Here is a 14,069-nt window from a genome sequence, read left to right on the forward strand (position 1 = left end):
CGCTCCTTTAGTAATTTTTGGTTGTATCTGATTTTTAACTCTCCATTCTTAAATTTTAAATTAAAATCAAATTAAGAGGCTATTAGAGATCCTATACCATCATAAGTGATTTTACAACATATATATTTGTGATCTTTTGCAAACATGATTGAAATTCCTGGAAACAAAAATATAGTGAATTTGGGCTTGGATGTTCGAATATTGATGCTATAAATTCACTTGGTACTCACCATTTTCATTTTGGTTTACGCGTTCTCTGCCCTCCAGACGTTTCTCTTTTCGAGGGTTAGAGAAAGCTAGTGAGAGAGAGGGCCGGTCGTCTTCGTTGTGCTTGGACTAGAGCATTTCTCTCCTCGATTTTTCCTCTCCTCTTTCCTACCTTCTATACGATACTTTCAGGTATGATTTCTCAGTTCCTCTCTTGTTCCTTGATATGAAATAAAATCAATAAACTATAAAAGTAAATTTTCCAACAGATATTTCCAGATCTGAATCTACTTCTTATTCGGCTTCTTTTCTTGTGGAATCTAGGGCTTATGTGGTCCGTTTAGTTGCTTATACAATATAGTTAGGGAAGTAGATGAAACTTCCGGTTTGCATATTTGCTTTCTTTTCGTCTTTGAGATCTGGTAGACTGTTGCTGTATTCTCTTTTTTTTTTGTTTTCTTATTTTCTACCTCTGTTTGAAGACTTAATTGTTGGTTTTCTGGAAATCAAATTTGTTGCAAGACATGTTGCTGCTTTATTATGATGTAAAGAATTTGAGTTAGTGCATGAACTTCCATCCCAAGTGTGTTACGTACATGCAATGATGCTCGATGGATTCCTAACTATTTTTCTTGTTGCATGATCTGCTTATTTTTATCATTATTTGCAATTTTCATTGCCAAGTAAACCCTAAATTTTTAGTATTTTTCTTAAGCTGATTTTGGACGAGTAAGACATTAAGTTTTTACCAATACATCTTCTAGTCTTGCTTCGGATTTGCATTTTCTTACAGTGCCCTTTGTATCTAATTATTTTTTCTTGCAGGTTTGTCTTAGTGGGTTACCTTGCAATGGCTGCTACTGCAACCGCCTCTGCTGCTCCTAGATATGCACCAGAGGACCCTACTCTCCCCAAGCCATGGAAGGGTTTAGTTGATGGTAAAACTGGGTACCTTTACTTTTGGAATCCTGAGACTAATGTTACTCAGTATGAGAGGCCTGGTTCCTCTTCTTTTCCATCAAAGTCTTCTTCAGTGCCCGTCAGTTCTTCAGTTCAAGTTCAGCAATCTTCTCGCCGTGCCTATAGTCCTGTAAAAGCAGAGGATAGGTATGGCAGAGGAAATCCTATTGGTTCAAATTCTGATGCCGGAACAAGGACTAGTCAGGCATGTTTCTTGTATCACTTTATATTGTGACTTGATACTTGTTACTTGACTTGTTGACTATGATGAGATGTAGATTCAGATGGAAGAAAACTATCTACTTATGACCTATACTCTATCTGAATTAGGTTTCGTAAAAATTTTGGGTTTGTAATTTGTAATCTTCACAATCAGCACTCCGTCATTTGAGTTTTCCTTTTTGTACCAAATGTTTTGTTGTACAAGTATTTACTTGTGGATTGGAATCAGGTACATATTCCGCTTGATTCATGTTTGTATGTGATATGTCAGTATAAACTAAATCCTGACAATTTGAGTGAAGTGTGCACCCAAAGAGCATGAAAATATACATATTATTAATCAACTCTGTCAGTTGAGTGTTAATGTTACTTTTTATTACAATCTGTTCCAAGCATCCTATATTTCAACTCTGGAAAGGTAGAGAGTTCTAAAAGTATATGTTAATTTATGCTTCAGGTTTCTACATTGAATGATGTGATATTCTTTACTTTGCATCAGGGTGCAAGAACTGTAGCTGAACAATATGAAAATGTCCTAGATGGAACTGTGAATGGAACTGGTGGCTCTTCTGCTAGAGGATCGTCAACTGGTGGAAGCAGTATGTCTGCAGAGGCTTATCGCCGTCGGCATGAAATTTCAGTTACTGTAAGTTCACATTGGATTTTTTGCACAACTCTTATTTTGGTTCATGTCACTCATTCATAAATTGCGTACTGATAGAAGTTTACTCATATTAATTTGTAAGCCCTTTTGTTAAATTCTTTCTATGAAGTAATGAATATACGGGAACAGTATGAAAGGTGTGCAATCCAAGTACATGAAAGAAAATTTTCTTGCAATGGACTCGATCCAGAAAATCTCAACAATAAAACTTAGGTTCCAAAACCAGCTTTAAGCATGCTCATGTTAAATTTGCCTGCATTTTAGTACTGCCTTTGCTCTTTTGATTTTTCCTGGCAGTCATAAACTATAAATATGCTTGTACAAGATGAAAGTTGTGTGATAGTTGTACTGGATGTTTTGCTTGATAAGTTATGCAATTGATATAGCATTTTATGTAGGATAAAACATGCATAAATATGACAATGATTTTATTCTGAAACTCAGTTCATATTATGGCTCCTTTATTAGTCAAAATGTCTTTCCCTTTCTTTGCCTACACACTTATATTGTACACAAATGCAACTTGTTTTTGTTTTTTTGGATCTTAATTACAATTAGGTCTGCTACTATATCTAGCTATATATTCTTTCAAGTGTTTGACTTTTGGATTTTACAATCATATTTTATTCATCATCTTGGGATTGTTTCTCCTTTAGTCTTTACTTGACTTGTGTAGCTTTTCAAGTATGCACTAATGTTTTTCTGAATCCTGTGCTAGGGAGCTGAAGTACCCCCACCTCTTATGTCATTTGATTCCACAGGCTTTCCTTCTGAGCTTCTCAGAGAGGTACGGACTTCTGTTCATATATATTGTTTGTTTATGCTTGTAATTTTTGCTGGCCTGGAATCATGTTAGTGAAACTGTGTTTTTTGCAAGTTATCTGATTGTTGAAGGTCCCATGTTGAGTTTCAGATTCGTTAATACCTTTGCCATCTGTACTTTTTGTCGCAGGTGCGATATTTGCTCCTGGGAGGAGCTAATGTCGTACGCTGTGCTGCCCTCTGTGGGGGCCTTGCATATAGTTTGGAGCGCCCTTATACGGTCGACCTTTTCTTTTGGGAAGGGCTTTCTGAATCACCCAAGTTCGTGGCTGGGACTGCTGTTGGTGATGATTTGCTCTGCCACTCGGTCCGAACGGAAGAAGAGGCCTCCTCCTGCTCCAGCATGCATCAGCAAGCATTTGCCATCTGCATGTGGGGGATGACGCTTCTTCTGCCATTAGCCCCTCCTCTATAAGCCCAAAAGAAAATCAGCCATCTTGAAGCCAGTTCCTTGGCTTATGGGAGTTGCTGGATTTTGCTTTTTCCAGGTACAAAATGCCGGGTTCTCTGCCCCAACACCAATTCAGGCGCAATCGTGGCCAATTGCTTTGCAGAGCAGAGATATAGTGGCTATAGCTAAGACCGGCTCAGGTAAGACCTTAGGTTACTTAGTTCCTGGGTTTATTCATCTCAAGCGCAGCCGCAATGACCCTCAGCTGGGTCCAACTGTATTGGTATTGTCGCCAACAAGAGAATTGGCAACACAGATACAAGATGAAGCTGTGAAGTTTGGAAAGTCATCAAGAATTTCATGCACGGTATGCTACTTAAGTTATCTTGTTTTGTAGCAAATAGATATCTTAATAAGATCTTTCTTCAATTATCATTGTGGGATGCCATTGTATTTTTGCAATATCTGCAAGTAGACATTCCTCAGAATTGGATATTATATGCTGTTGGACATTTTTCTAGTTTGTTTCATAATTTATAAGTTCCAGCGTGGTCATTTACTATTGCTTTAAGCTTTTGTAATTTTTACCTGCTTGGCTATGGATCATGCTGTTTTACTAAGATGTCATTGTTTTGAAGAAAAAGTAAGTTGATTTTCTTTACCTAGTAAAAAAGGATGTAATCCAGATTTATTAACTAATAGATCTTAGGATTAATTTGCCATATAGGAATGTAGACACCTATATATGTAGTTAGGTGCTGTATGATAAAACTAAAATTAAGTGCTGAAATAAGTACTGGAAAGTGTTGAATATTATAAGTGTTATATGCAACTGTTTGATAACTACTAAAACTAAGTACTGGATATAAAATATTAATTGATAATGTTCAACTTAAAACTTTAAGTTAACTATTTTGACTTGTCAAAATAAGTGATTTTTAACTTAATTGAACATTTTAAGTGGTTGAAACTTTGAAGTTATCGAACACACTTAATATAAATAAGTGCTTAAACTATTAAATTAAGTGATTTGGGTGGTTATCAAACAAGGCATTACACTTTTGCAGTTGGCGATGGTTTTCTTTTGTAATTTCATTTTTTTTGTAAAACTGCCAACACTTCTAATAGAAGTGAACATTCTTATCTCTCTAATAATATTATTGACATTTGTTGTGAAATGCTCTTCCTTTAAAGTGTTTGTATGGTGGAGCACCAAAGGGTCCCCAGTTGAAAGAACTAGACAGAGGAGCAGATATTGTGGTTGCTACTCCCGGCCGCTTGAACGACATTCTTGAAATGAGGAGAATTAGCCTTGGACAAGTTTCTTACCTGGTATTGGATGAAGCTGATCGCATGTTGGACATGGGTTTTGAACCTCAGATACGGAAGATTGTTAATGAGGTACCTGCCCGCCGACAGACCCTCATGTACACAGCAACATGGCCAAAGGAAGTTCGGAAGATTGCAGCAGATTTACTGATCAATCCTGTGCAAGTTAATATTGGGAATGTTGATGAGCTTGTGGCAAACAAGTCAATCACACAGGTATGAATTGTGCGATTGCTGTTCTTGATTGTAGAAGGAGAATACTGTACAGTGCTATTTTTAGTGGATGTTTTGTGTTTGATTAATCAAAATTTCTCTACACACTTTTGAAAACAGAAATGGTCATTAAAAATTATTCAGTTGTTTTTGTGTTGCTGCCTTATAGTATATTGAAGTATTGGCACCCATGGAGAAGCACAGAAGGTTGGAGCAGATTATAAGATCTCAAGAGCCTGGGTCGAAGATTATTATATTTTGTTCAACAAAAAAGATGTGTGATCAACTTGCTCGTAATCTTACTCGCCAGTTTGGAGCTGCTGCTATTCATGGTGATAAATCTCAGAGTGAGAGAGATTATGTTCTGAGTCAGTTCCGCACAGGGAGATCTCCAGTGCTAGTAGCCACTGATGTTGCTGCTCGAGGACTGGACGTTAAAGACATCAGGTCATTTGATAGTATTTTTTTCTGTAGTTTGGTTAGAAAATTGGCAATAACTTGGCATCATGAATTAGTCAACATTTTCCGTGTCCATAAAACTACTGATAATTTTCTTTGAATCTGCTATCATGGATCCTCTCTATTTGAGGGTGTTAAGGCTAGTTCTCGGTAATGATTTTGTCCATGGATTTATTTTAAAGAGTGCAAGGGGCTAGTGCGTCTTTCCTAGGTAGAGTGATAATACTAAGCGCTACAGATCTTTTATTTTTTTTATTTTTGATTTTTTTAAATAATTGTAAAAGAGTGCTTTGCGAATGTGTGAAAGAAATTTGCATCGTCATTTTAATTTTTAACCTGTCGAGGCATGATGATTTATGGTTTTTGCCTAATCGGAATAGCTTTTAATGTACTTATACTCTATTATATTAGTAACTGATCTAGTTGTATGAATATATTTTTATTAACTAATAATAGTTAATTGTAATTAACTAACCTGTTACATCTTATGGTGGAAGACAAATTGGCCTTATGGAAATTACTGGTCTTTAACTTGTGCCAGGGTGGTCATCAACTATGATTTCCCCACTGGAGTGGAAGATTATGTTCATAGGATTGGTAGGACTGGCAGGGCAGGTGCTACTGGAGTTGCTTACACTTTCTTCGGTGACCATGACGCAAAGTATGCATCAGAGCTCATTAAAGTTCTGGAAGGTGCAAATCAGAAAGTCCCATCAGAAGTTCGTGATATGGCTTCTCGTGGGGGTGGGATGGGCAGGTCTAGACGCTGGGGCCCTGGTCCTGGTGGTCATGATGGGGGCCGTGGTGGACGGAGTGATTTTGGTTATGGTGGAAGGGACGGTGGAAGAGGTAGTTTTGGGATGTCTAGTTCCTTTTCCAGCAGAGGCGGTGGACGTGGATATGATAACGAGTCACGAGACAGGTACTTGTGCTTTGTTTAGTGGTGTACTTTTTCCGTTTGAGCCGAGGGTTACTCTTTTGTGATAGGACTTCATTTTGTCCAAAAGATGCTCTGCTCTTTTTGCTTTTCTTGCAAGCGAATCTTTCTTTGTTTTGCACAGATGCATTTGTGGCTCTTTTCATCCGTAAGTTGTGTTTTGACAATTTTGGGTGTGATATATGAACCCCAAACATTTTCTAGGAGAAATGGAGGCTTTGAATCATCCTGCATTTTTAGCTTGTTTATTATTATTGGTTATAATGTAAAAGAACTCTGAGAAATGCCTGCTGCTGTGTGTACAGGTTTGACCGTGGGTACAATGATGGAGGTGATAGAGGCCGCAGTCGAAGCCCTGATAAGGGGTCAGGTTGGGGTGAGCGTAGTAAAGGTTGGAGCCGTGATCGCAGCCGGAGTCGAAGCCCTGATAGGCCAACTGTTACACGGGACAGGTCCCCAGTGCGTAGTTTCCATCAGGCAATGATGGAAAAAAGTCGGGCTCCTGCAGCACCTCAAAACCAGCGTGAAAGGTCAAGGTCCCCAAACGGTGGCGGTAGCAGCAGTTTTCACACCGCAGTGAAGGAACAAGGGAAAGGTTTTAATGGTTTAGGAGAAGAGGAGGAGGAAGGCATGATTCCAGCAGATGAAGATGGAATAATACCACCAGATGAAGGCGTGTACCGAGAAGCAGATTAAGATACTAGACGTACTCTGTAGATGATAGCTTAATGATGTTTTGACATGTCCCAGCTGCAGCCCAGCCCCAGCCCAGGTGCTATCCATTTGTCCTTTTTGTGGTTTTGAATTACGGATTTAATTTTTTTGTTATTCTAGATATAAATATATAGCTGGAAACAGGACAGTGAGGGCGGGTAGTTGATTTTTTTGTTGATGCTCTCTTAGTTTGAAAAGGGTTAAAACTAAGCATGAGCAACGATCCTTTTCTCACTGATATTCCATTTTGTGGTTTTTGTTAGAAAGAAGAAGGTAAAATATCAAAGTTGTATTGGATCCGATGTAAGATGATGGAGGATTACCACAGCATATGTCGCCATGTAATGTTTAGTAAATCAGTCGTATTAGCTGTCAATGTTATGAAGATTAGTTTAATTCCCAATCTTAGTTTGCTGCTACTTTTTTCCATCTCTCTACCTGCTTAACTCAGTTTTTTTGACCGTTCAACAATGATAATGATCATATTATATAATAGACAAAACTGTGGCAACCAACTAAATACTCTCACAAATTCGTTTTCATGCTTCCTAGTATTTCTTTACATCTTACAAGGTCTTTAGTGATCACTCTTGGGAAATTCCAAGGTGAAATGATGGTTGGTTATTTAACCATGTTAATTGTTGTCTGATGACTTGATCAAATTTAGGCACTCATGATTTTTGACTAAACGATTTATTAGTTCCTCTAATTATATGATCTTTAAGTACTATACGATCTTTCAAGTTTTTGTTTCTGCAGAGCTGACAGTCAAACTAAATTAAATAACATTTAAAATGATAAAATTAATTTATATTCTATTCGAACTTTTTTATTTTATTTTATGTTTATATTTTTTTTTCTTTTCTATTCATAATCTCTAATTACAATTGATTAATTAATTATCACAACTATAGAAAAAAAGATTTTAAGAAAATTTTCAATCTTTTGAATATTTTTTTTAAAGAAAATTGTCAAAGGTATATGTACTTTTTTCATTTTCATTTCATATTAAGAAAATTAAGAAATGCAATTAATATAGAATCAAATTAAAATTAAAAGATACAATTGATATAGAATTAAACTAATGAATTTATATTAAACTAACAAATTTATATTGTTAATTAAAAAAAAAAATTCTTTCTCATAGTTAAGGATAATAGCATATCTTGTAATGTCGTTTTGTATTACCAATGCACTTTTTACCATACTTTCTCTAATTTGCCCCTATTTATTGTAAGAGAGAGATATAGTTATTAATGCAAATTATCTTAATTAAGTCATAAAAATTAATAAGAGAGAAATTTTGCATAGAAAGTAGAGATCCAGGAGAAAAGTATTAAGGGTACATTAGTCATTTTAATAGTCTCATTAATATTGCATTGGTCTTGATGAAAAACCTTAAACGACATATAAAAAAGAATGGAGGGAGTATCTACTAAGATAAAAAATTTAATGCTCGGACTGAAACTATTTAGGAAATTCATTTGTTAAAATACCTTATATAAATAATTAAGATTACAACGTGTAGAAATTAAGTTTAGGTTAAAGTAGAATTCGAGATTTGTTTACACAAAGCAAGAAAACAATTTATAACTTTGATAAGATTATTAAGATGTAACAATTTATCGATTAACACAGTTAATAGGCTTTGAACCGTAGAAATTTCTCTGGAACGAAGCAGATTTCTACCTTAATCAAATTGATATTTATTTCCGATAAGCCGACCTAACGATCATATCTTCCGTAAACACTAATTCTTTCAAGTGTTCAATTAAGTTTCCTTGTAATTATATGAAATATATACATTTTAATGAAAACAACAGAACCTTACTTCGAAGGTAACATCAAAGTAACAACAGAAAAATATATTGCATTGAAAAAGATATCTAATTAATTAATTAATTATGAATCGAATCAAGTTAACAGAGAAGAAGAAACATGGATAGCAAAACTAATTTGAGTTCCGGGTTGTCAATCCTTTCCGCAAACTTCATTGGAGTTTGTCAGACTCTGGGGTGCTTCAGCCGCTAATTCCTCTCGCTGAATTTGGAATAGAGATTGTTCGTTTACTACCAAAATGCAACTTATCTTCGAACCAAACTTGAACTCTAAACGACAACAATAATAACTACGTATTGTGTCTTAAACTATTTACACAAACTTGTAACTTTATAACAAGTTTGTGTAACCAAACTATGAATTAGAACTACCAACATAACAACATTGAAATAATCAACATTGCACCAACATTGAACTCTGAACTTCTTCATCTATTTATAATATTCCAATAGGTGTGTTTGAAGGGTCGTATCCGTTGGTGAAGAGATGCGTCCGCTGGTGAAGCGTCGCCTCTATCCGGATGAACGGATGCGTCGTTTGGAAATTAACACATGTAAAATGTGTGCTGTTGCTACCGAGATTCAAGAATCTCAGTCGTGACATGAGGTGTAGGAGACTTTGCTGACGAAAGTGTATTTTCGTGCCTGAGGGACGCGTGTCGCGACCGAGATATGGGATCTCGGTCGCGACACGGGTGTTTATTTTCGGTTCTCGACTGTTTCCCGTCTCCTTGTATCAGTCTTCTGAATTACGCGTACTTTTAGCTCGAAACTGTGATTTTCCTCTCGTTTTTTTTGCTCCGTTTTAGCTCCTATTTGGATTTTACCAAATAATTGAGTACCTTGCTGTTGTCCTGAAAACAGACTCTAGCAAGTGCACTAGATACAAGTAATAAAATGATAAGTAGAGTATCGTCTCCTCAGGGATTGATGACCAATTTTAGCAGAAAAACCTTATAGAACAGGGTGTTCGTAGTAACAGTAACGTCTTTCTTTTAGTGAAGATTAGTTTCATACAACTTAATTAAAATGATGTAAAAGCCGCAGATCTATAAAGATAGAATGCACAGAACTAAGATTTAACACAGTAAAACAAAGAGAACAAGCTAAGCCTAGCATGAACAGAATGTTTACAGTTAACTCTGCTCTATTTATTCATGAATGTAATATGATGTGGGTCAAGGTATCTACTTTGGGCTCACTCAAGTCAACTCTCGTGTGTTCTTGTGATTCTAAGACTTACTACAACTTCAAGCATCCTTTAAGATGGTTCTTTCTTGCATTAAACACGAAGTAGCATTTCATTTTCATAAAACCCTTGATACAAACCCTTTATATTCCTATTTCAGGTTTTGTATGTTTAATGAGAGATACGTGAGAATGAAAGCAGTTCCCTATCATTCATTAACACTAATATAAGAGTTATAACACTCAAGCATGAAGAACATCATTAAACACACCATTAAATAACATACATTCATTCATAAATAGATAAAGAGAACTTACAACACTAGTTCTGAGCTGGCTCAGCTCATTCGGTTGACTACTCACTCATAATGATTAGTGAACAACCACAGAAATTGTAATAAATCTCCATTAATGGAGTTAGGTCTCAAATTAAAGAGAACTCTCGTGGGAGATGAAGTTTCAGATCTCTAAAAAGTCACCCCTCTCTCCTTTCACAGTAGTCTATTTAACTAGGAGGGAAGAAACATAAAATATACTAGAAAGTACACTAAAGCAGATCGTTCTGACACATTATGGCCACTTGAACACTTCAAGGCCCAAATCTTCTTCAACAAGCTAGATCTCCACTGGTCCCACCTCTTTGCTTGGCTGTCTTCCTACTCTTTACACACTATTGCCCTTTGGTCCATAGATTTTCCTTTACTTTTCCTGCAACGGGCTGTTTGACAGTTGTTTCTATTTTTCTTCACAAAATCTGCAATAAGGGTCCTTTAGTCCTAAATTGATAACAATTAACAGCCCATAAGCCCATTTTTAGTGAAATAAAATATGGTTATTAGGGTCAATTATGAACCCATCAAATACTCCCAAATTGAACTTTTGCTTGTCCTCAAGCAAACACAACAGAAGATAGAGAAAAGAACAACAAAAAGGGGAAAGCAAAGAAAATAAAAACAAAAGGGAATGACATAGAAACAAGGCAATGGAGAAAACATAAGAACAAGAACTGGAACAGATCTAGAAGAGATAATAGACAAACAAAAAGAAAAAAGCAACAGCAGCAGAACTTTATTCAACTTTCAACTAACTCAACCTTTGATTAGCACACAAGAGCTTGATAAAAATGTGGTTAGACCAGATCTAAAACATACATTCCAATTCAAGAAATTCATTAAAGCTTAAGGTTGAACTTCAAAATTCAATCAAACAACCTGTATGCCCCAAAGTGCCTCACTAAGGAAGGAATTTTCACTCACTCTCAAATGGCCTTTGTTTCCACAAGGAAGGGAATGGAACTTCACTCCTCAACTCAGTACACACATCAATAGGCTATGATTTTGCTTATTGGCCCTATCTTCACGGATAAAAAATTCTCCAAACATAGTCAAAAGGTCTTAAACATAGGTTGTAATGTTAGGCTAAGGCTAAGGTATGGAAGTGAATGGCTATTTAAGTGTAAGAATTCTGTCTACATGCAATGCAATTCAACTATACTCAGTTCTCAAAACTTAGCAATTCTGCCTTAACCTAATCACTCTGCACAGCCTGTTTCACAACATTGGCCAAACTATTCTTTAAACACACAAAAGACAACCATCCAAACATTTCATTTCAGGCTCAAGATATGAACATGTGTCCTGAAAATGAAAAGACTTTATTGAAAGATATTTTTGTTATCTTCTAAAATTCCTATTTGGGATATTTTTTTCAACCTTATTCAAAAAGTGGTCCTCACTCAATCATCATCCCTCAAATGTCATCATTTCAACAATTTTATCTTTATATACTCAGATTTTCTCAAAAATGTATTTTTCTTTAACTAGAGCAGCTTGTTCTGAGGCATGAGACAAATTCAAGGCGTTTTGGGATTAAAGTGAAGGGAATTGGTTCCTTTAAGTAGTGCTTAAGAAAGAATAGGCTAAAGCACAAGTTGGTTATCCTAAAAGTGTGAGTGCAATGCACAGGTAAGCTTTTTGTGGAGTGAATTTGGGATCTAAATGCCTTTTTCATCCTATGTTAATCTTCCAAAATTTTACCATTTTGACTAGGCAACCAAAGCAAAACCTACCTAAAGACAATATGTACTAGCCCTCTCACAAAGAATCAATGCATTTAGATGCTAATGTAGGCTCAAGTTCTCACAATTTAGGGCTTTTACATGCACTACGGCTTAAGGCCCTCTAATTGAATTTTGAATTAAAACCTAAAACATTTCAGAACTTCTATCTTTTGAAAATTGAATTATCACTGGGTTCACCACACACTAAATTTGAGGTGCAAGCATGCAATCATTGATTGGCAATTGAAAGTCTTTTTTCTTTAATATATATATATATATATATATATATATTATTCTGCTGCTATATACAGAAAGAAAGGGAAAACAGAGAGCAAAAACTAGAAACAGAACATACTGTTCAGAAACAGAGAACAACACAGAATTTTTAGACATTTAACACAAAGTACGAGGAATTAAGAAAAACTACGAACATGTACTAACATTTACAAGACAGAAAAAGATAGGGAATGACACAACATTTGGGGTTCGAATGACACACTAACAACCATATCAAGCAAGTGTTTAATTTTGAGTTTCCTCAAATTCTCACAAGCTAATTTCACCTTTCACTCACAGTTTTCATCAAAATTTTAGGGCTTTTATCACGTTCTCACAACAAATATATCAAGATATTCATTTTCTTTTCCCCACCCCCAAATTAAAATGTAACATTGTCCTCAATGTTAAACTTAAACACCGTGATAGTGGAAATTTTGCAGATTATCAACAAAGCATTCAGTAAACAGGAAATTAGAAGTAGGGTTAGATTCGTTACCGAAAGAGGAAGACAACAAACACCCCCAAATTAATTTGGTAAAAATTCAAACTCAAACCTAATTTTAGGAAATGAAAGTTTAAAACCTTTGCCAACAAAATTTAGGAAGTACCACAAAATTCAACATTAGTCATGTTAGTGCATAAAAATAACAAAATTAAAAAGAAATTTAACACAAATCTAACTAAGGGATAGATAAATTGGGGGTTACCCAATTAATTTGCTGCAATTGGTGTTTGCAGCGAACACACTGTTCTCTTTGAATCATGGTGGATCCTGGAAGTTGACGGTCTCAACTACTCCTGGGACCTCATGTGCAAGGTAGGGTTTCAACCTCTAGCCGTTAACTTTGAAAGATTCATTTCCTGGTTTAAAAATTTCTACAGCCCCATGAAGGAACACCTTGTTCACAGTGTAAGGTCCAGACCATCTGGACTTTAATTTTCCAGGGAACAGTCTCAACCTGGAATTATACAAGAGCACTTTTTGCCCTTCATGGAATTCCTTCCCTTGAATCTTTTTATCACGCCACCTTTTGGGGGTGGGTATATCAGGTGGTTCTTTGTGTGAGGGCCCAGTTGTGTTTGGTGGAAGTGGTGGTTTTGTTGCTGTTTCTAGGGAACAACCTGTTCCTTCACAGATATTCACTTCTTCCCCCAGTATTGTTTCCAAAGTGTCTTGGTGATAGTCCTGAAAAACAGACGAGGTGTGGCATGCATCCAAAAAATAGCATGTATCATCACTTGAGTTAGCCAGCCTCATGGCCTCATTCATCCTAAAAATTATTTCTTCACCATTTATCCTTAAAAACAATTGTCCCTTTTCAACATCTATTAAGGCCCTACCCGTGGCTAAAAATGGTCTCCCTAAAATGATGGGTACATGCAAATCCTCATCTATGTCCATGATAATAAAGTCTACGGGTAATATGAATTTCCCTATTTTAACTAGCACATCCTCCACAATTCCCCTAGGATAACATACAGATCTATCTGCTAATTGAATCGACATCCTAGTAGGTTGAGGTTCTCCCAAGCCTAGCTTAACATAAATAGAATACGACATGAGATTGATACTAGCTCCAAGGTCACACAATGCATTTTCAATATTCAATTTACCAATGGAACAAGGGATTGAGAAACTCCCTGGATCTTTGAGCTTTTTAGGAAGCTGCTACTTGTTCTGTAGTATTGAGGAACAGTCTCGATTCAGTTGGATCATGGAGATGTTCTCAAGCTTTTTCTTATTGGACAGAACATCCTTTAGGAACTTGGCATAAGTTGGCATCTGA

The 14,069-nt window shown here is 36.1% G+C and overlaps 1 protein-coding gene across 2 annotated transcripts; it reads left to right on the forward strand.

Moving 5' to 3' along the window:
- The first annotated feature begins 220 nt into the window (after nt 1-220).
- LOC136233145 (DEAD-box ATP-dependent RNA helicase 46) lies at nt 221-7,321 on the forward strand. 2 transcript variants are annotated; one of them, XM_066022734.1, is made up of 9 exons: nt 221-399; nt 1,033-1,372; nt 1,889-2,035; nt 2,772-2,840; nt 3,364-3,633; nt 4,461-4,811; nt 4,978-5,255; nt 5,809-6,189; nt 6,510-7,321. In XM_066022734.1, exons 2-9 carry the CDS (start codon nt 1,058-1,060, stop codon nt 6,898-6,900), a joined length of 2,202 nt encoding a protein of 733 aa, XP_065878806.1. In that variant the 5' UTR covers nt 221-399; nt 1,033-1,057; the 3' UTR covers nt 6,901-7,321. The 2 variants fall into 2 exon arrangements, with proteins under 2 accessions (XP_065878806.1, XP_065878807.1); XM_066022735.1 differs by lacking the exon at nt 221-399 and adding an exon at nt 512-629.
- The last annotated feature ends 6,748 nt before the right edge of the window (nt 7,322-14,069 follow it).

This window comes from Euphorbia lathyris, chromosome 6 (assembly GCF_963576675.1).
Source record: "Euphorbia lathyris chromosome 6, ddEupLath1.1, whole genome shotgun sequence".
NCBI lineage: Eukaryota > Viridiplantae > Streptophyta > Magnoliopsida > Malpighiales > Euphorbiaceae > Euphorbia > Euphorbia lathyris.